This window comes from Dama dama, chromosome 14 (assembly GCF_033118175.1).
Source record: "Dama dama isolate Ldn47 chromosome 14, ASM3311817v1, whole genome shotgun sequence".
NCBI lineage: Eukaryota > Metazoa > Chordata > Mammalia > Artiodactyla > Cervidae > Dama > Dama dama.
In genome coordinates, this window is record NC_083694.1 from 44248840 (window position 1) to 44268669 (window position 19830).

Below are 19830 nucleotides of genomic sequence, written 5' to 3' on the forward strand. Positions count from 1 at the left end.
TGCTTAGGACGTGAGGTGCTCTGGCCAGCTCCCTGAGTGAGGGACATTGTTGGGCGCTGGGGAGGGGGAGGAAGAAGGTGAGGATTGTCCTGCCTGGGACTCAGGCTGGGGGCTGGGGGGATGGGGGAGGAGCTGGGTTCGGGGACAACAGGGGGGGGGGTTATGACCATATGCCTTCCTTAACCTCTGTCCCCTCCGCAAGCAGCTGGAGCTCTACCACACAGTGATGTATCGCAACTACCAAAGAAAGAACGACATGGACGAGCCGCCGCCCTTTGACTACGGCTCTGGCGACGAGGACGGCAAGAGCGAGAAGAGGAAGAACAAGGACCCTCTCTATGCCAAGATGGAGGAGCGCTTCTACCGCTACGGCATCAAGCCCGAGTGGATGATGATCCACCGCATCCTGAACCACAGGTGTGTGCCCCGCGCATGAGCTGCGCTGGACATGCGGCCCCTTCAGTCTGTTAAATGGGCACAGAACCACATATGGGTGTGGTGGGGGCAGGAGGGGAGGCTGAGGACACCCGCTGCAGGTGATTTGACCATCCAGCTGGAGGGGTTTTCATGCACGTAGGTACATGTATGCACCCATGTTTACACTTGCATATGCACATGTTACACTCATGGTGAACAGTTCCTTAGTCATATGTATAAAAGGGCAACTTGATGAATGGCCTGTGAAACTTGCAGATGGGACGCTTGGAGGGCTAGGACCCTTGTGCTCCTAGGCCTCTGCTGAAGTCAGTGCTTGATACCTGCGGGAGGGTCTGGGGGACCACAGTGGACCTGAGCTGTGGGTGTGGGTACACATTTGCTCCTCTTTATAACACAGCTATCACCACTGAGTGCCATCTACCCAAGAGGTAGGCCTTTTACCTCCGCCTTTGTTTTTGTGGACACCATCAAGGTTAAGTCACTTGCCTAAAGTCACATAGCCAACAGGCAGGGGTGCTGGAATTGGAACCCAGTTCTTTCTTGATGGCAGGAGTTGCTTTCTTGGCCACTATTCCAAGTTCCAGTGCCCTCGATAGCCCTTTGTTGAGCAATCCAAAATTCCCTAGGTAACAGTGGTCAGAGGCTGCAGAGGCCAGATAAAAAGACAAAGGCAGAGGCCTCCGAGAGTTTGGCTTTGGTCTGGTGGGTGGTGGGAGCTCTTGCTGATTCTTGAGCTCAGGTGCTTGAGAACCAGTGGTGGCTGACAGGCGGGCACAGGGTAGGGTCCATGGAGGTTCTGTCTCAGAGCGACTTGGGGTCCAACAGAACACATGTGTCCTGAAGGCAGGAGCTGGGTAGAGCAGAGCTTCAGAACCTGAGTCTTCCACTCAGATCCCAACCCTGGCTCCCATTTTCTGGGCTCTGAGCCTCTGTGTTTCTTTTTTATTTATTGATTTGAGTGTGCTGGGTCTTTAGTTGTGGCATGTGAAATCTTACTTGCAGTGTGTGTGACCTAGTTCCCCAACCAGGGATCAAACCTGGCCCCCCTGGTGGGGAACTAGAAGTCTTGGGAGTGTGGAGTCTTAGCACATGGACAACCAGGGAAGTCCCCTGTGCCTCCGTGTTTCTAATGGGAAACAGGACTGTAAGAGTACCAACCCCACAGGCTGCTGTGGGGGCTCAAGGAGGATGCCAGTGCCTGATAGCAGGGCCGTCAGGAAGCGGTGGTGGGGGTGCAGGAGAATTTGAAAAAGCCACCCCCTTGATTATGAAATGCCTCCTCCTCCCATCCCCTGGCCTCACTGACAGTGACTTGAGGCCCCCTCCACAGCTGAACTGATCCACAGTTTTTTACCTTTATTAAATTGCATGTTCTAAACATAAATGCTGATTTTTCTCCCTGCCTTCAAAGTGGGGCAGGTGAATTTCCTCCAAATATATTACCTGAATGGAGTCTGAGTAACAACCAATCATTTATTAAAAAAAAAAAAAAAAAAAAAAAAAAAATCCGTTGGTTTCCATGGTGACGGGGATTGGTACCTCTCTGCGTGTGGTCCCCAGGCCGAGCCACTGCCATCTGGGGCAGCCATGGCACCCCGGCCTGCAGGGCTGCCCTGGCTCGGTTGCTCAGTGCACTTGTGTTGGGTGGGAGGTCCCGAGACCCTCCCAGGAGCTGTATTCAGGCTGCAGTGTGTGACAGGCTTCTCTGGTGCATCCTCTGTGTGCTGCTGGCTGGGCCGTCAGGTCCCCGGGTCCCCGGGGGTCTTTGGGAGAGGACAGCCCACCAGGAGGAATCACATCCTTCTCTATTTCGTGGGGATGGACACCCCTCTTCAGTCTTTGGGAGTTCTTTGTTCCTTTTCAAACTTTTTATTTTGTATGGGGGGGGTAGAGCCAGTTAATAATGTCATGATAGTTTCAGGTGAACGTCGAAGAGACTCAACCTTACATAGACATGTATCCATTCTCCCCCAAACTCCCCTCTCATCTAGGCTGCCACATAACATTGAGCAGTTTCCTGTGCTGTACAGTAGGTCCTTGTTGGTTATATATTCTAAATATAGTGGTTTGTACATGTCCACCCCAAACTCCCTATAGCTTGGGAGTTTTTAAAAAAACTTAATATTTTGGGTGCACTGGGTTCCTTGGGCTTTCTCTAGTTGCTGCGGGCGGCGGGCTACTGTCCAGTTTGGGTGTGCTGGCTTCTCATGGTGCTGGCTTCTTGTGGAGCACAAGCTCTAGGGTGCATGGGTTCTGCAGTTGTGGCACGCAGGCTCAGTTGCCCCACCGCATATGGAATCTTCTCGGATCAGGGATGAAACTCACGTGCCCTGCACTGGTAGGCAGATTCTCAGCCATTGGACTACCAGGGAGGTTCCTTCTTGGGACTTCTTAAGTGAGAAAACAAAGGTCTTCGGTCAGGGGAGAACTGTCTGACTCAGCAGTGGAGAATTCTGGAGGACTCCTCATGACGGAATGGGACTCATGACAACTGAGGATGGAGAGGACACTAGCTTTGCTCCTCTGCTAGTGTGGGGGACCCAGATGTCCCTCTGCTCTGCCACTCACCCCGTGCCCTCCTACCTCCTTCCTATTAGCTGTGTGGCCCTGGGAGTCTCTGCCTGGTGCTGCCCTCCTGGCCGGGGCTTCCTGGGGACCCGTGAGGGTGAGAGGCTTTGCATCCTGCGAGGTACCCTCTGTGGACCCTTGCCTGGATGACCCGCCCTCCTCCATCTGTTTACCATGTTGCAGCTTCGATAAAAAGGGGGACGTGCATTACCTGATCAAGTGGAAAGACCTGCCCTATGACCAGTGCACCTGGGAGATTGACGAAATTGACATCCCCTACTACGACAGCCTGAAGCAGGCCTACTGGGGCCACAGGTGCGCCATGCTGGGGCCACTGGGTGGAGCCTTCCGCCTCCCCAACGGCCTGAGCCCTGCTGTCTCATCCTGCCCTCTTTCCCAGGGAGCTGATGCTGGGAGAGGACGCCAGGCTGCCCAAGAGGCTGGTCAAGAAGGGCAAGAAGCTGAAGGATGACAAACAGGAGAAGCCCCCGGACACACCCATTGTGGATGTGAGCGGGAAAGGGTCGCAGGGTGGGGTTGCCACCCAGGCTGGGCCTCGGAGGAGGGCAAGGTCTCCGGAGAACTCTGCCGTGGGTCTGTGTCTCTGCAGGAGGGGGTGCTGCGGCTCAGCCCACTCCTGCCAGGTACCTGGTGGGACAGAGATGATGGGACCCAGCCTTCCCCTCAGTGGAGGCTCACACCCTGGGGTCCTGGTCCCGAGTCCTGTAGAGCGGCAGCTCCCAGGGGACAGAGCGATTTGAAGGATGGGTCGGGTCTCGGTGCACAAACTGGGGAGCAGAGAGTCTCTTCTCAGAGCAGTTTATGAACTTGTGTTCTTTTAGATGGGCGAATTCCAAATATTTATTTATTTACTTATTTATTTGGCTGTACTGCGTGGCACGTGGGATCTTAAGTTCTCCAACTAGCGATCGAACCCACGTTTCCTGCAGTGGAATCGTGGTCTTAACCACTGGATCACTGGATCTGTAATTCCAAGTCTTTAAATCAAAAAGTGCCCCTCACTTCAGGAGTACAGCAGCTGATTTGCTAATTGCACACCATTCTTATCAGTTCAGGGGGAGGAGATCCAGGACTTAACCTGGGAGCTTTCAGCCTACTGGGGAATGGAAGGTTGGCTTTTATTCCTTTAGCAAACCTCTCTGGGATGTTTGCTAGTACCTGGCTCTGGGGGGCAAGGCCCTACCCACCTGTTCCACGAAGTGCTCATCTTCCAGGGGCTCATGGAAGGTCCAAACAGAAATGGGGATTTGACTTGGGTCTGAGATGCAGGGTATCAGGGGGACTTCATGGGGATGACGGCCTTGAGCTGTAGACTAAAAGACTCAAAGAGGGTGATGTTTGAGATCAGGCACCCTGGGCAAGCATCAAATGGGTGTTGACTCAGTCCCCGCTGTGTCAGAATAGGACCAGTATGGTGACCACATGCTGGGCTCAAAATCAGAGAATGCAACAATTGGGAAACTGCCCTGATAGATGTATGGGGCCAACCCTGGGAGAGCATGGTGGGAACTCCTAAGCCAATCCTGGAGTCAGGGAAGACTTCCTGGAGGCAGAGGCATTCCATCTGAGGCCTGAAGAATGAATCAGTCAGCAGGGACAAGAGGAGTGGGAAGAGTATTTCAGGCATAAAGAATCATGCATGCAGAGGCCTGTCGGTGGACCTTGGTGGCCCAGGATCCAGGGTATGACTGAACCTCTGCTTCTTCTGCAGCCCACGGTCAAGTTTGACAAACAGCCATGGTACATCGACTCCACAGGCGGCACGTTGCACCCGTACCAGCTGGAGGGCCTTAACTGGCTGCGCTTCTCCTGGGCCCAGGGAACCGACACCATCCTGGCCGACGAGATGGGTCTGGGCAAGACTGTGCAGACCATCGTCTTTCTCTACTCTCTGTACAAGGAGGTTCGAGGGCTGGGCGGGGCGGCCGGGGAGGGTGGCCGGTGTGGGCTGTGGCTGGGCAGCCTCAGCGCATCCATCTCCCTCCCCAGGGGCACTCCAAAGGGCCCTACCTGGTCAGTGCACCCCTGTCCACCATCATCAACTGGGAACGTGAGTTCGAGATGTGGGCCCCTGACTTCTACGTGGTCACCTACACGGGGGACAAGGAGAGCCGCTCCGTGATCCGGGAGAACGAGTTTTCCTTTGAGGACAATGCCATTCGGAGTGGAAAGAAGGTGTTCCGGATGAAGGTGAGCACCCCTCCCCCCGGGAAGGACTCTGCACAGGAGCCCAGTTTGCCCTGGGGGATGGTGCACAGGGGTTCTGCGGTTTATCTGGGGTCTCTCCTTTTGGGCTCCAGTGGAGGCAGCAGCTGGCGAAGAGTTGCTTTTAAGGCAGGATTACCTTTTATCCATGTCCTGGGCCTGCAGTAGCACAGGGTGCTGTGGGGCTGAGAATAACACTCACCCTCTCACTGTTCTGGAGGCCAGGAGTCCGAGACCCAGCTGCGGGCAGGATCCTGCTCCCTCGGAAGCTCTGTGGGTGGACCCTTCTGCATCTCCTGCAGCATCTGGTTGCTCTTCCTTGGCTGTCCTTGTTTTGCAGTTCCATCTCTTCGGTTTCTGCCTCTGTTGTTATGTGGCTGTCTCCCCTGTGTGTGTCTGTGTCTCCTCTTTTTAATTTGATTTTAGTTTATTTATTTTTGGTGGCACTGGATCTTTGTTGCTGCGCCGGCTTTTCTCTAGTTGTGGCAAGCAGGGGCTACTCTCTAGTTGCGGTGCGTGGGCTTCTCATTACGGTGGCTTCTCTTGTTGCAGAGCTCTAGGGCGCTTGGACTCAGCAGTTGTGGTGCACAGGGTCAGTTGCTCTGTGGGATCTTCCCAGATTGGGGATCAAACCTGTGTCTCCTGCATTGGTAGGAGGATTCTTTACCACTGAGCCACCAGGGAAGCTCTCTCTCTCTCTCTTTTTTTAAATTTGTTTTTGGTCATGCTGCATTGCATGAGGGATGGAACCTATGCCCCCTGCCATGGAAGCTCAGGATCTTAACCACAGGACCGCCAGGGAAGTCCCAAGATTCTGCATTTCTGTTGAAGTCCCAGATGGTGTGCACATTTCTGGTCCTCAGGCTGCAGTCTGAGAAGCGAGGACACAGAGTGGACAGTGCTTCCTGCACATGGCACATGGGGGTCCTTGGGCAGCCATGGCGCTCACGCTAGCTGCAGTGCTGGGGGCTGGCGGACCATCCCCAGCCTCCCCAAGGGTTCTCACCTCGGCTTTCTCCATGCATTAGGAACAATCGTGGCCCCGGGAGATGCCCAGTAACTTTTATTTGGCTGTCCTGTGAGGCTTGCAGGATCTTAGTTCCCTGACCCGGGCCACAACAGTGAAAGCATTGAGTCCTGGCCACTGGAAAGTGGAAGGGAAAGTATTAGTCACTCAGTCGTGTCCAATTTTTTGTGACCCCATGAACTATAGCCTGCCAGGCTCCTCTCTCCATGGGATCCTCCAGGCAAGAATATTGGAGTGGTTAGCCATTCTCTTTTCCAAGGAATCTTTCTGACCCAGGGGTCAAACCTGGGTCTCCTGCATCGCGGGCAGATTCTTTACTGTCTGAGCCACTAGGGAAGCCCTTAACCACTGGACTGCCAGGGAATTCTCACTACCATTTGTTTAATGAGGGTGATAATCTCAGTGGTTCCAGAAACAACTTCTGTCTGAGCTCACACTGGGCTTGTGTGATGGGCTGGGTGCTTTGCTGATTCAGTTGTTTAACTTACTGTCTTTTTAAAAATTTGTGGTAAAATACACATAACTTAACATTCATCATCTTCACCATTTTTACAAGTACAGTTCAGGGACACCAAGTACATTCACACTTCTCTGCAGCCATCTCTCCATCATCTCCCAAGCACTTCATCTTGTAAAACTGAAACCCTGTCCCTGTTAGATACTGACTACCCCTAGCCCCTGGCAGCCTCGTCCTTTTGGTCTCTGGCTTTGATTGTTCTCGGTACCTTGTATAAGTGGAATCATACCGTATTTGTCCTTTGTGTCTGGCTCATTTCACTCAGCACGTTGTAGCATGTGTCAGGTTTTCTTTTCAAGATTGGATAACATTCCCTGTATGTGTATGAATGGACACTCAACCCATGGATACTTGGGTGTTTCCACCTTTTGGTGCTTGTGAATAATGCTATGAACGTGGGTGTGCAAAAATATTCATTCAAATCCCTGCTTTCATTTCTTCTGGGTCTATACCCAGAAGCAGAATTGCAGGATGCTACAGTAATTCTATGTGTAATTTTGTTTGTTTCTATTTTTTAAAAATTTTATTGGAGTATGGTTGATTTACAATGTTATGTTAGTTTCAGGCATATAGTTAAGTGAATCAACTATACACATACATATATTCCCTCTTTTTTAGATTCTTTTTTCATGTAGGTCATTACAAAGTATTGAGTGGAGTTTCCTGTGCTATACAGTATGTTTTTATTTATGATCTATCTAATATGTAGTGTGTATATATGTCAATTCCAGTCTCCCAATTTATCCCTCCCCCTCCCCCCGCCCCGAAACAGATTTGTTTTCTACATCTGTGACTCTGTTTCTCTTTTGTAAAAAAAGTTCATTTGTGCAACTTTTAAAAATTCCACATATAAGCAGTCGTTATCTTTGTCTGCCTTACCTCTCTCAATATGACAATCTCTGGGTCCATCCATGTTGCTGAAAATGGCATTATTTTGTTCTTTTTTATGGCTGAGTAATAGTATTCCATTGTATATATGGATGACATCATCTTTATCCATTCCTCTGCTGATGGAAACTTAGGTTTATTCCACATCTTGGCTATTGTAAATAGTGCTACAGTGAACACTGGGGTACATGTATCTCTTTGAATTATGATTTTCTCCTAATACATCACCAGGAGTGGGATTGCTGAATCATATGGTAGCTCTGATTTAGTTTTTAAAGGAACCTCCATAGGTTCCATGTTCTCCATGGGCTTCCCAAGGTGGCGCTAGTGGTAAAGAACCCGCCTGCCAGTGCAGGAAAAGGAAGATAGAACCTGTAACTTTTTGAGGCAGTTACTTAGCTCTTTTAATTCTTGTGGCATTCTTACCAAACACAGTATTGCTCCCTTTTTACAGGTGAGGAGACTGAGGCTCGGGGAGGTTAATTAACTCTACCAAGGTCTAGCTCAAAATAGCAGTTGTTGCTGGTGTTTAGTTGCTGAGTCATGTCCAACTCTTTTTCGAACCCATAGAGTGTAGTCCACCAGACTCTTCTGTCCATGGGATTTCCCAGGCAAGAATTCTGGAGTGGGTAGCCATTTCCTTCTCTAGGGGATCTTCCCAACCCAGGGATCAAATCCCTGTCTCCTGCTTGGCAGGGATGAGTGCAGACTGCCTACAGGCTCCCTTCTGCCCCTCTGACCTCTGCCCCCCTCTCTTGGGGACAGTGCTCTGGGCCTCAGCTGACCCCTTGACTTGGTGGCCCGTGACTTCCTCTCGGTCTCCAGGCTCCCTGAGCTCTCTGGGGGTCCTGTCCACACTCCTTTTCGCTCCTTTTTCTCTGGAGACCTTGATCCACTGCGCTCCCAGCTCTCCTCCCAAACACTCCCCTTTCCCTCCAGAAAGAAGTGCAGATCAAATTCCACGTCCTGCTCACCTCCTATGAGCTCATCACCATCGACCAGGCCATCCTGGGCTCCATCGAGTGGGCCTGCCTTGTGGTGGACGAGGCCCACCGGCTCAAGAACAACCAGTCCAAGGTAGGAGGTGCTGAGCACTGGCCCCTAGAGCCATCTGGGTGGGCTGGCCACCCTGTGCCCCCTGACGGGCCCCCTGTTCCCCTCTAAGTTCTTTAGGGTCTTGAACAGCTACAAGATCGATTATAAGCTGCTGCTGACAGGGACCCCCCTTCAGAACAACCTGGAAGAACTGTTCCACCTCCTCAACTTCCTGACTCCAGAGAGGTTCAAGTGAGTCAGGGGTGCTGGCCGGGGAGGCGGAGCGAGTGCAGTCAGGGAAGGGGCATCAGTGCCTGTCTGGCTCTGGGGCTGCTCACTGGGCCTCAGTTTCCCCGTCAGTAAAATGGGAGTGTTAGCAGTGCACTGGCACAAGCTGAGAGCTTGAGGAACACCTGCTGGTGGTCAGCCTGTGATTTTTCACTGACTTGGCCCCAGAAGACCTTGGGGGTCACCGTTGGTGCCTGTCCCTCCCCCATGCCTCAGATTATCCCTGTCCCTCCACAAAGACCTGAGTGATCACATTAGCGACAGTGCTGGGAGGCAGAAGACTGAGGGTGATGGTGGAAATGGGGGTGAAGATGGAGCTCCAGCCTCCTTGCTTACCTACCTCCATATTCCTGCTTGGAAAGGGGATTCAGGGTGAAAAATGCTGATTTTGGAATCAGGAGATATAGATTCAAGGGCAGGCTGGACCGTATAACCATGGGCACCCTCCAGCCTCAGTTTCCTTCTCTGTAATATGGGTAAGGGTCCTAGAGACTGCATGTCCAGGATGGCTTTGAGGACAGGAAGATAGCCTACGTGGCTGAGACAGCTGCAATGTGTGGGGGTGACCCAGGCTTAGATGGAGACTGGAAGAACACCAAGGGCAAGGCCTGTGCTCCCTGGCCCAGCAGCCAGCTGGCCTGCCTTCTGACCCTCTGGCAAGTGGCAGGGAGCTGGTTGGCCTTCTCCCCACCCTAGTCCTGGCTCCCTCTACAGAGGGCTTTGGCCTCCTCCAGGCTGTCATTCCAGTTTTTTTCTTGCAGCAACCTGGAGGGCTTCCTGGAGGAGTTTGCTGACATCTCCAAGGAAGACCAGATCAAGAAGCTGCACGACCTGCTGGGGCCGCACATGCTGAGGCGGCTCAAGGCTGACGTGTTCAAGAACATGCCGGCAAAGACTGAGCTGATTGTCCGCGTGGAGCTGAGCCAGATGCAGAAGTGAGCGGCCTGCCCTGGGTCCCCTGGGCCTGTCTTCTCCCAGAAGGGCCTGAGTGGGCCTTCCTGGGCCACTGCCTGGGGTGGGTGGAATGGCCTTTGGCCTTGCCCTTGCCTCCACTCAACTGTTGCACAAGCTTCCTTCTTGGGGCCTCTTCTTAGATTTCACTGATCAGAGTTGGGGCTGCCAACTTTGTCCTGTCCCCCAGTAACTTGCTGGGTGATGTCAGGCCTGTGGCTTCACCTCTTGGGGCTCCCCTTGGTCTCTCTGCAACTGTGCTTGGCTGCTAGCTCCCAGCCTCCCTGCAGAGCAGAGTATCCTCTCGGAGGCTGGCACGGCCAGGTGCATGCAGACTGCCTTTCCTCCTTGCTTTGTGACAGGAAGTACTACAAGTTCATCCTCACACGGAACTTTGAGGCGCTGAACTCCAAGGGGGGTGGGAACCAGGTGTCACTGCTCAACATCATGATGGACCTGAAGAAGTGCTGCAACCACCCCTACCTCTTCCCCGTGGCTGCTGTGGTAGGTCCCCCATGGCCACTGTGGTAGGTCCTCTGTTGGCTACTGCTGTGATAGGTCCCCGTGGCCACTGTGGGAGGCCCCCATGGCCACTATGGGAGGTCCTCTGTGGCTGTTGTGGTGGGTCCCTGTGGCCACTGTGGTAGGTCCCCCGTGGCCGTTGTGATAGGTCCCTGTGGCCACTGTGGGAGGCCCCCTGTTGGCTACTGCTGTGGTAGGTCCCCGTGGCCGCTGTGGGAGGTCCCCATGGCCGCTGTGGGAGGTCCCCTGTGGCCGCTGTGGGAGGTCCCCTGTGGCTGCTGTGGGAGGTCCCTGTGGCCACTGTGGGAGGTCCCTGTGGCCACTGTGGGAGGTCCCCTGTGGCCACTGTGGTAGGTCCCCGTGGTCACTGTGGGAGGTCCCCGTGGCCATTGCAGTAGGTCCCCGTGGCCGCTGTGGTAGGTCCCACGTGGCCGCTGTGGTAGGTTCCTGTGGCCACTGTGGGAGGTCCCTGTGGCCATTGCGGTAGGTCCCAGGTGGCCACTGTGGGAGGTCCCCTGTGGCCACTGTGGTAGGTCCCTGTGGCCACTGTGGGAGGTCCCCGTGGATGCTGCGGTAGGTCCCCGTGGCTGCTGTGGGAGGTCCCCCGTGGCCTCTATGGGAGGTCCTCTGTAGCTGTTGTGGTAGGTCCCTGTGGCCACTGTGGGAGGTCCCCTGTGGCCGCTGTGGGAGCTCCCCTGTTGGATACTGCTGTGGTAGGTCCCCCCATGGCTGTTGTGGTAGGTCCCTGTGGCCACCGTGATAGGGGCCCTTGACCACCATGTTGAGTACCTGAGGCTGCCATGTGAGGGGCCTGAGACCATGGTACATACATGTGGCTGCTGTGGGGGGCTTTCTGTGGCCCTCATGGCAAGTGTCATGGCTGCCATGGTGCCCCTGGCTGCTGGGACAGGTGCTCAAGCCTTCAGCCCCCAGTCCTCCCCGAGTATGAAGACGGGGAGGTGATACAGGTCCCCATTGTGCCAGAAGTTTCTGTAAACCTACCTCCGTCCAGTGCTCGGGCAGGCCCTCTCCTTTCCTGGGCCCCTATGTGTGACCATAAAGTGATGGGCTACATCAGAGAGTTCCTTACAGCCTCAGGGACCCCAGGCCAGGGATCCGAGGGATGACCTGGCTGCACTCAGTCACTGAGGGAGTCAGGGAGGCAGGCCTGGGTGGTGATTGTGATGTGCAGTCGTAGGTGAGAGACCAGAATCCCAGTCAGACACCTGGCCCCAGCCTGTGGTCTCAGGACCATCAGTGGTCCTCTTGGAGCCCCGGGTTTATCCTTTATAAAATGAGGGCAATGACAGCATCTCTGGAAAGTGAGGACCAGATGAGAAAGTCTGTGTTCGGTGCCCACATGGAGAGCCTGGGACACCAGTACTCATCACCCTCACAGCTGTTCTGGTTCTAATTTAAACCCTACAGAGTTTATACCTCCCCACACCCCCACCCGACCCCCAAATAGGAAGAGCAATGCTGAGTTAAGCGTGGAGGCAGTGCTGTGGGTGATGCAGACTTGAGCCATCCCAGGCTGCTCTCACCACTCTGGCCCAGCAGAGCCTTTGAGCTGAGTGTCTTCCCAGCTGGGAGGCTCGGTTAGCCTTCCCTGGATGTGCCCTGCAAGACTGCAGAGGCCAGGTTAGAACCTTGTTGGGAAGGCCAGCTTGCTTTAAGACTGTCATCCATCCATCCACCTATGTCTGTGGTCTTGGTGGAGTGCCAGCAGCGGGAGACAGAGGCCAGGGCTGGCGAGTTTGAGCCCTGCCTGGGGACACAGTGCAGGGGGCATCTGTGTGGCCTGCTCGTATGTTCCTGCAGAGGCTGGCCTGACCTGGGCTTAGGCTTGGTGCTCAGCTCATTGCTGGACCCTCATCCCCACCAGTCCCTGCCGCCTTCCAGACTTCTTTGGTGGAGAGTCAGAGAGAAGAGGGGAGCCCCCACAAGACCCCACCTTGTGCTATGTCTGCAGGAAGCCCCCGTCCTGCCCAATGGCTCCTATGACGGCAGCTCTCTGGTCAAGTCTTCAGGGAAGCTCATGCTGCTACAGAAGATGCTTAAGAAACTGCGGGATGAAGGGCACCGTGTGCTCATCTTCTCCCAGGTGAGCCGCCTGCAGGTGGCTGACTGGCTTCTCCACCTCCAGCCCTCAGGGCCTGATGCTATCCCCATGTGGGTTGTGTGTCAAAAGTCGCTCCTCCAGGCCTTGGCATGAGGCAACCAAGGAGAGCTGGCTGGGTTCCAAGTTCAAGGCACTCAGGGCACATTGGCCATGGGGACCAGTGTCCTCCCCGCTACTTGACCCTCTGGCCTGCTCCTCCTGGAGCTTCTGTCCAGGCTGGGACAACAGCCCTCACCCTTCACCCGTGCAGCCCCACTTTTCATGAACCAACCCAAGGTGGGGCCCCTTGGGTTGGTTCACGAGGAGCCCTGTGTTGGGTTAGCTGGGGGAAGTCCTCTCTGAAGCTTGATCCTGAAGTTGCACTTGCAGCATCGCTTTTGGGGTGGTTAGAGGCAGGGCTGTCTAGCCTCAGAGATTTGTTCATCAGTGCACTTGTTCCTTTGTCCTTTTGCACTTGCCGTATGTCAGGCTTTGTGCTAGCCACAGGGGTCCAGCTCTTGTTCTCAAGACACTTACAGTCTAGAGTGCGAAACGGAAGTAGACACATGTCTGTGACAGGAGTCAGTGATGCTGCTCAAGCCTGGCATGAAAAATGCTACCTGATGGTAGGCCTGAGCCAGGTCCATTGTTCAAACCAGGGACTAAGATGTGGCTTCTCTGTGTACTCTGGATAAAAGTCTGCTGGTAACAGCTGCTCCTGCCTGTAGCCCCTGATCCCACCAGCGGCCTGCAGCAGGCCGAGGGATCTGGGGAAAGCAGATCAAGATTGTGACTGTAGGCTGGCCTGGACACTGGATCCAGAATTCCCTGTGTTCTGTTTAGTTGCTGAGTCGTGTCTGACTCTTTGCAACCCCATGAACTGTAGCTCGCCAGGTTCCTCTGTCCATTGGATTCTCCAGGCAAGAATACTGGAGCGCGTCTACGGCCATACCACCCTGAACGCGCCCGATCTCGTCTGATCTCGGAAGCTAAGCAGGGTTGGGCCTGGTTAGTACTTGGATGGAAGAATACTGGAGCGGGTTGCCATGCCCTCCTCCAGAGGATCTTCTCAACCCAGGGACTGAACCCAGGTCTCCCGCAGGTGGATTCTTTACTGTCTGAGCCACCAGGAAAGCCCATGAATACTGGAATGGATAGCCTGTCCCTTCTCCAGGGGATCTTCCTGACCTAGGAATTGAACCAGGGTCTCCTGCATTGCAGGTGGATTCTTTACCAGTGAGCTACCAGGGAAGCCTCCAGAATCCTCTAGCCCCCTAACATAAGACAAGATTCTGAACTGAGCCCTTGAGGGACCAAGTAGAGAGAACTGCATAACTCCTAGAAGTGTGTGCAAAGAGAAAGTGAAAGAGACAGGGCCCTGACATCCAGAATGAGTCTTCAGAATGAGCCTGGCTGTCTAATGGTTAGAACTCTTCACATTCACTACCGGGGGCCTGGGTTCAATCCCTGGTTGGGGTACTAAGATACCACAAGCAGTGTGGCATGGGCAAAACTCCCACCAAAACAAAAAACTCCAATGAAATAAATAAGCACAAGCAGCAAGAAATGAAATAATAACTAACTAGAAAAAGTGTTAGTTACTCCGTTTTGTCCGACTCTTTGTGACCCCATGGACTGTAGCCCACCAGGCTCCTCTATCCATGGAATTCTCCAGGCAAGAATACTAGAATGGTTAGCCTTTCCCTTCTCCAGGGGATCTTCCTTACCTAGGGATGGAACCTGCTTCTTTTGCATTGGCAGGCAGGTTCTTTACCACTGAGCCACCAGGAAAGCCCCTAACCAGGGAAAGGATCTGCATAACATGGAAACAAAACATTTCAACAGATTAGATAAACTCTCAGCACTGTTGAAGAGAACACGGATGAATGGGAACCTGGAATTGAGGAATTTTCCCAGAATGCAGCACAGAAAAACAAAGATAAAAATGAGACATTGCATGGAAAACACTTTGAGAGGCTCTAGTAACTATTCAATATGTATCCGTAATAGGCGTTGCAGAAAAAGAACTAGAGAAAATGGTAAAGAAGTCAGATTTAATGAGAGTCTGTACACCTAGAGAAAGACATGTGGTCTCAGGTCTGAAGCACACTCTGGAGTACCAAGAACTATAAATAAAAATTTTAATATGAAAGGAAAACCTAGGCACATTGTAAGGAAAATGCTGCACTTTTCAGATCTTATACCTACACAGGAATGACAATTAATTAGACTGTCCTCAGATTTTATATCAGCAATAGAAGTGGCAAAAGAAAATGGCAATATCTTCATTACACTATGGGAAAATTGCAACTGATAATTTTATGTCTAGCTAAACTATCTCTCAGGATTGATTATGGAGGATTATGGGAGCTCAGAAGGGCCTGCCTTTCTCTTCTCATAGAGAGGAGTGAAATCAGGGAAGACATCACAGAGGAGGTGCTGTTTGAGTTCCCTAGGCAGTAAGGGGGGTGGGAAAAAAGTCCAGGTAATCTGGGATGGCTGTGGGATACAAAGGAAGCACTGGAATATAAGGCCCAATGGACTGGCACCAATCTGGCAAGCCTAGAATGCCAAGATGAGAATTTGGGACTTTATTCTGAGAGGTGACAGCAGGGTGGCACATGCTCTGAGCTGTGTCTTAGGCAGAAGGTTGTGGGGCTGGTATGGGGGATGGGGTGGCTCTGGGGGTTGAGGTTGGAGACTGCATTTTTCTTCAGAGAATGGCCCCAAGTCAGGCCTGCCTGGGTCCCACCTGTCTCCCCACTCAGTAGGTTGCTTTGTCTCTCCCCAACTGTCATGAGGACCCTGCCCATGACCCCTATGGGGGTCCCTCCTCTGGGGCAGCCCCTCAGGAATACCATGTCCCCTGCAGATGACCAAGATGCTGGACCTCCTGGAGGATTTCCTGGAGTATGAGGGCTACAAGTATGAACGGATTGACGGTGGCATCACGGGGGGCCTTCGGCAAGAAGCAATTGACAGATTCAATGGTACCTAACCTTACCCAGAACTTCTTGATGGGGACCCCTGTCTCTCCTCCCAGGCTAGGATCTTAGCCAGACCACCCAATTTATGGTCAGGTTAACTACTCCTCAAACTGCTGAAGAAAGCAGACCCAACCTTAGGTCCTAGTAGCTGATTAAAAAGAATTCATCCCATGGAACTTTCCAGGGGCCTGCTTGGGTGTTTAGACCTGAGAAATTAGGAGGAGGGCAGAAGAGGAGGAAAATTCCTCTGTTACTAAATGAAGCTGGTGCAGAGGGTCTGGCCAGCACCCCTGGGCTTCTGATACTGACACCAGCTAAAGCTGCAGTTATGAGCAGGGCTGAACAGGCCTGTCCCTTCAATAGAGACTGCTGCAAGGAGGGACAGAGCTGAGCAGACTGCCCTAGGGGAAGGACAGAGGAAGGGGCAGGGCCACCCCAGCCCAAACTCTCCTTGGTGATGCTGGGAGGCTGGGAGCTGGCTCTGGAGTGGAGGGAATGTCTGAAGACATGATCCAGCACCTCTTTAGTGGGAGGTGTTCAGAAAGATGAAGTCTGTTTCTCTGGGCTTGTGGCTGCTTCCTGCCTTCCACCCTCAGAGCAGGTTTGGGGCCCTGCCGCCCCCAAACCCAAAGCAGCGATTCCTGTTGCCCACTCATGTCAGAGGTAAAGCAAGTGTGACTTCAGGATGTAGACGTGGTCCCAGCGCACATGGCAGTGGGGAGCATCAGGTGGATTGGGGACCTGTGTGCAGCTCAAGCAGGTACCACGGTCAGTCCCAGGTCACTTAATGAAAGGCCAGGATGGGCCTGAGACCCAGCTGTCTTGGGGCAGTGGGGACTGACCAGAGGGCTGGCCTGTGCCCTGGAGCTGTGACCCTGAGTGTTCAGTGGTCACTCTGACAGCATCGCAGGTGGTGGTAGCTGGGAAGGCATGAAGGCTGAGCTCTGCTAACCTCCCAGGGGCCTGACCTTCAGGGGCTCTGCTGGTCTTTGCTGGCTGTTTGTAGTTTCTCTTTTGCCCGCTCTGGGCTTTGAAAATCAGTTCATTCTCATTTTATGTCCCTCCTGTTGAGTCAGGGCTCGGAGTACAGCTGGGGGCTCTGTGGGCCTCAGGTGGGCTGCCCTGTCCCCGTGCCATGCCCAGGGGCCCCAGGCCTCTTCTGGCTTCCCCAAGCACAGCTGAGGCCGTTGTGGCCTGTGATGGGGGCACAGTTCCTGCTGCCTCCCTCTGGTCTCCCCTCTGCCCTCCTGCCTGCCACCCCCTTGTCCCCCATCCCGCCCCTCTGGGTATGCCCCTCACTCACCCCACTGGGCACCCGCCTCTCTTCCTCAGCCCCTGGGGCCCAGCAGTTCTGCTTCCTCCTCTCGACCCGGGCAGGTGGCCTGGGGATCAACCTGGCCACGGCGGACACGGTCATCATCTACGACTCGGACTGGAACCCGCACAATGACATCCAGGTATGTGACCCCCACAGCAGAACCTTCTCAGAGGGTCCCTTGCTGCCCCTGGCTCTGTGGGCGTCCCCTCTCCCCCACCCCCAGACTGTCTCAGGGCTTTACCTCTGCCTGGACCCACCTCGTAGAGTCCCAGCCCCAAGGGCCACCTGGAAGGTGAGCCCCCCACCACTGTACAAAAGAGGAAACAGCCCAGGGAGGGCAGGGGATGTGTCCAAGAACATGCAGCCCTCTGTGTGAACATGACCCCTGTTCTGTCCCATCACTCTTAGGATGAAGGCCATGGAGGGAGTCAGGATGAGGGGTCCTGGGACCCAGAGGGGGCCAGTTTGGGAACGACAGGAAAATGAGGGGACAAGGCCTGTGGAGGTGGGGGGAGGAAGGGGCACTGGAGCTGGTGAGGAAGGATGGGAGGTTTAGGGGGTGTAGGAGCAGAGACACACTCTGCTGTCTCCTCCCCACCCTTCTTGGGACCAGGCACATACACACATTACACTCTTGGGGCACACATACAAATTCATGTCTCATGCACACATGTGTGCACCTGTGTACAGTTGCCTACACAGACCTTATTACACTGGGTCAAGTCATATGGATGCTTGATACACAGAACCTCAATTGTCCTCATGTCACACCTGTCCCTGCAGGGTAGCTATCCATCTCCAACAGGTGGGCTCACAGCCCCACTAGTGGTCACTCCCTGGGAGATGCAGCCCCCACCTTGGCATGAGTGCCATCATCGCCGTGTGGCTTCTCTACATCAAGTGCACTGGCCACACTGCCCCTCACACCTACCCCTGCACACGCACAGGCACCCCGGCCCGCACTAGAGCAGACACAGTCAGGTCGGGAATGCAGGTGCCCTAGTGCACATACATCTCCACGGGCAGTCACACAGCCCATTCCATGCAGAGGGTGCTCATGAGCGCATTTGCATGCCTCCCCGCTTCCCCCCCACCCCGCCCCCTGGTGGCTGGCCTTGGGCCCCCAGTCCTCTGTTGAACACGGGTGCTAAGCTGCAGGTTGCCCCCAGGCCTTCAGCCGTGCCCACCGCATTGGGCAGAACAAGAAGGTGATGATCTACCGTTTCGTGACGCGGGCCTCGGTGGAGGAGCGCATCACGCAGGTGGCCAAGCGCAAGATGATGCTCACCCACCTGGTGGTGCGACCTGGCCTGGGCTCCAAGTCCGGCTCCATGACCAAGCAGGAGCTGGATGACATCCTCAAGTTTGGCACGGAGGAGCTCTTCAAGGATGATGTGGAGGGTGGGTGTCCTGGGTGCTGGGCATGGTGGGGGGTGGACCTGCTTGAGACACTCCCCTCCCAGGGCACCCCCAGTGCCCAGTCTCTCCTCCTTCTGCTCCCCACTCCTGGCCAGGATGGGCAGGGCCAGGGTGGCATCTCTGGTGCTACCCCCCAGCCCTGCAACTCCCCATCCCTGTGTCCTATAGGCATGATGTCTCAGGGCCAGAGACCCGCCACGCCCATCCCTGATGTCCAGTCCTCCAAAGGGGGAGCCTTGGCCGCCAGCGCCAAGAAAAAGCATGGCAGCACTCCTCCAGGTAGGGGCCCTCCCAGCCCAGCCCCCAGCTCCTCCTATATCCCGGATGGCTGTTCCTGGAAGGAAGTGGGCCCCCAAGCCCATTTTGTCAGGTTCCCTTGCCTGCCCCCCTCGGGTGCCTGCGGACCTTCGGTGGAGGGGCTGAGGGGCTGTGACAATAGAGGTTCCTCTCTGTGGTCACTTACTCTTCAGCAGCAGCCCCTGGCGGGGACTGGGAAGCATCATTGTCTGGAACCTGCTCTGTTGGGGGGGGGGGTCCCCTGACTGCATCCTGACTGCCCCCAGGTGACAACAAGGACGTGGAGGATAGCAGTGTGATCCACTATGACGATGCGGCCATCTCCAAGCTGCTGGACCGGAACCAGGATGCCACGGACGACACGGAGCTCCAGAATATGAATGAATACCTGAGCTCCTTCAAGGTGGCGCAGTATGTGGTGCGCGAGGAGGATGGCGTGGTAAGCCCCGCTCAGCGGCCCCGCCCCTCGAGGACCCGCCCTCACCCCTTTACGACTTCTCCATTTGAGAAACTCTGGCTCCTGGGTCTCTCCTGAGTGGCTACTCTCCTTACCTCTCAAATTCCACCGCCCTACGCACAGACTGTGGGTGTTAATCATTCTTCTAAGTGCCACTTTTCATTTTGAAACTGGGAGCCTCCTGAGGGCAGGGGTGGCGCTTATTCAATTCTGTATCTCAGTGCCTGGCACAAGGCCAGGGCATACTGTGGCATGAATGAATGGATGAGTGAATTACTGAGACAAGAGCAGGAAGAGGAAGACCAGCTAGGGCTGGGGTGATCAGGGAGGGCCACCTGGAGTAGGCAGGCTTTCCAGTTCCCCTTGAGCCGCTAGAGGATGAGCTGTGGTAGAGGCAGTGAGGCCTCCGTGGGAGTGGAGATGCTCGCTGGCCCCACCATCACCGTCTGCGGCCCCCGCGCCCCCAGGAGGAGGTGGAACGGGAGATCATCAAGCAGGAGGAGAACGTGGACCCCGACTACTGGGAGAAGCTGCTGCGGCACCACTACGAGCAGCAGCAGGAGGACCTGGCCCGCAACCTGGGCAAGGGCAAGCGCATCCGCAAGCAGGTCAACTACAACGACGCCTCCCAGGAGGACCAGGGTGCGTGACCGGTGGGCAGGGTCCTACTGGCGGGGAGGACATCCCTGTGGCAGGAATTCTCGGGGCGGGAGAGTGGGAGTCCTGTGGAGTGCCTGAGCCGGGAGATGGTGGGAAGGCTTCTTGGAGAAGTGGGGCTGGTAGCTGGTGTG

General features: G+C 54.6%; 1 protein-coding gene across 1 annotated transcript in view; it reads left to right on the top strand.

The window, feature by feature from the left end:
* The window catches only part of CHD5 (chromodomain helicase DNA binding protein 5), a 68231-nt gene that overhangs the window by 27935 nt on the left and 20466 nt on the right, over positions 1–19830 (top strand). The window contains exons 11-26 of the mRNA XM_061160527.1: positions 206–417; positions 3190–3321; positions 3407–3515; positions 4739–4930; positions 5017–5217; positions 8604–8741; positions 8830–8951; positions 9749–9922; positions 10301–10442; positions 12433–12564; positions 15434–15551; positions 16881–17005; positions 18036–18267; positions 18454–18564; positions 18849–19021; positions 19507–19681. Coding sequence (XP_061016510.1) covers positions 206–417; positions 3190–3321; positions 3407–3515; positions 4739–4930; positions 5017–5217; positions 8604–8741; positions 8830–8951; positions 9749–9922; positions 10301–10442; positions 12433–12564; positions 15434–15551; positions 16881–17005; positions 18036–18267; positions 18454–18564; positions 18849–19021; positions 19507–19681 — 2488 coding nt within the window. The remainder of the gene's footprint in view (positions 1–205; positions 418–3189; positions 3322–3406; positions 3516–4738; positions 4931–5016; positions 5218–8603; positions 8742–8829; positions 8952–9748; positions 9923–10300; positions 10443–12432; positions 12565–15433; positions 15552–16880; positions 17006–18035; positions 18268–18453; positions 18565–18848; positions 19022–19506; positions 19682–19830) is intronic.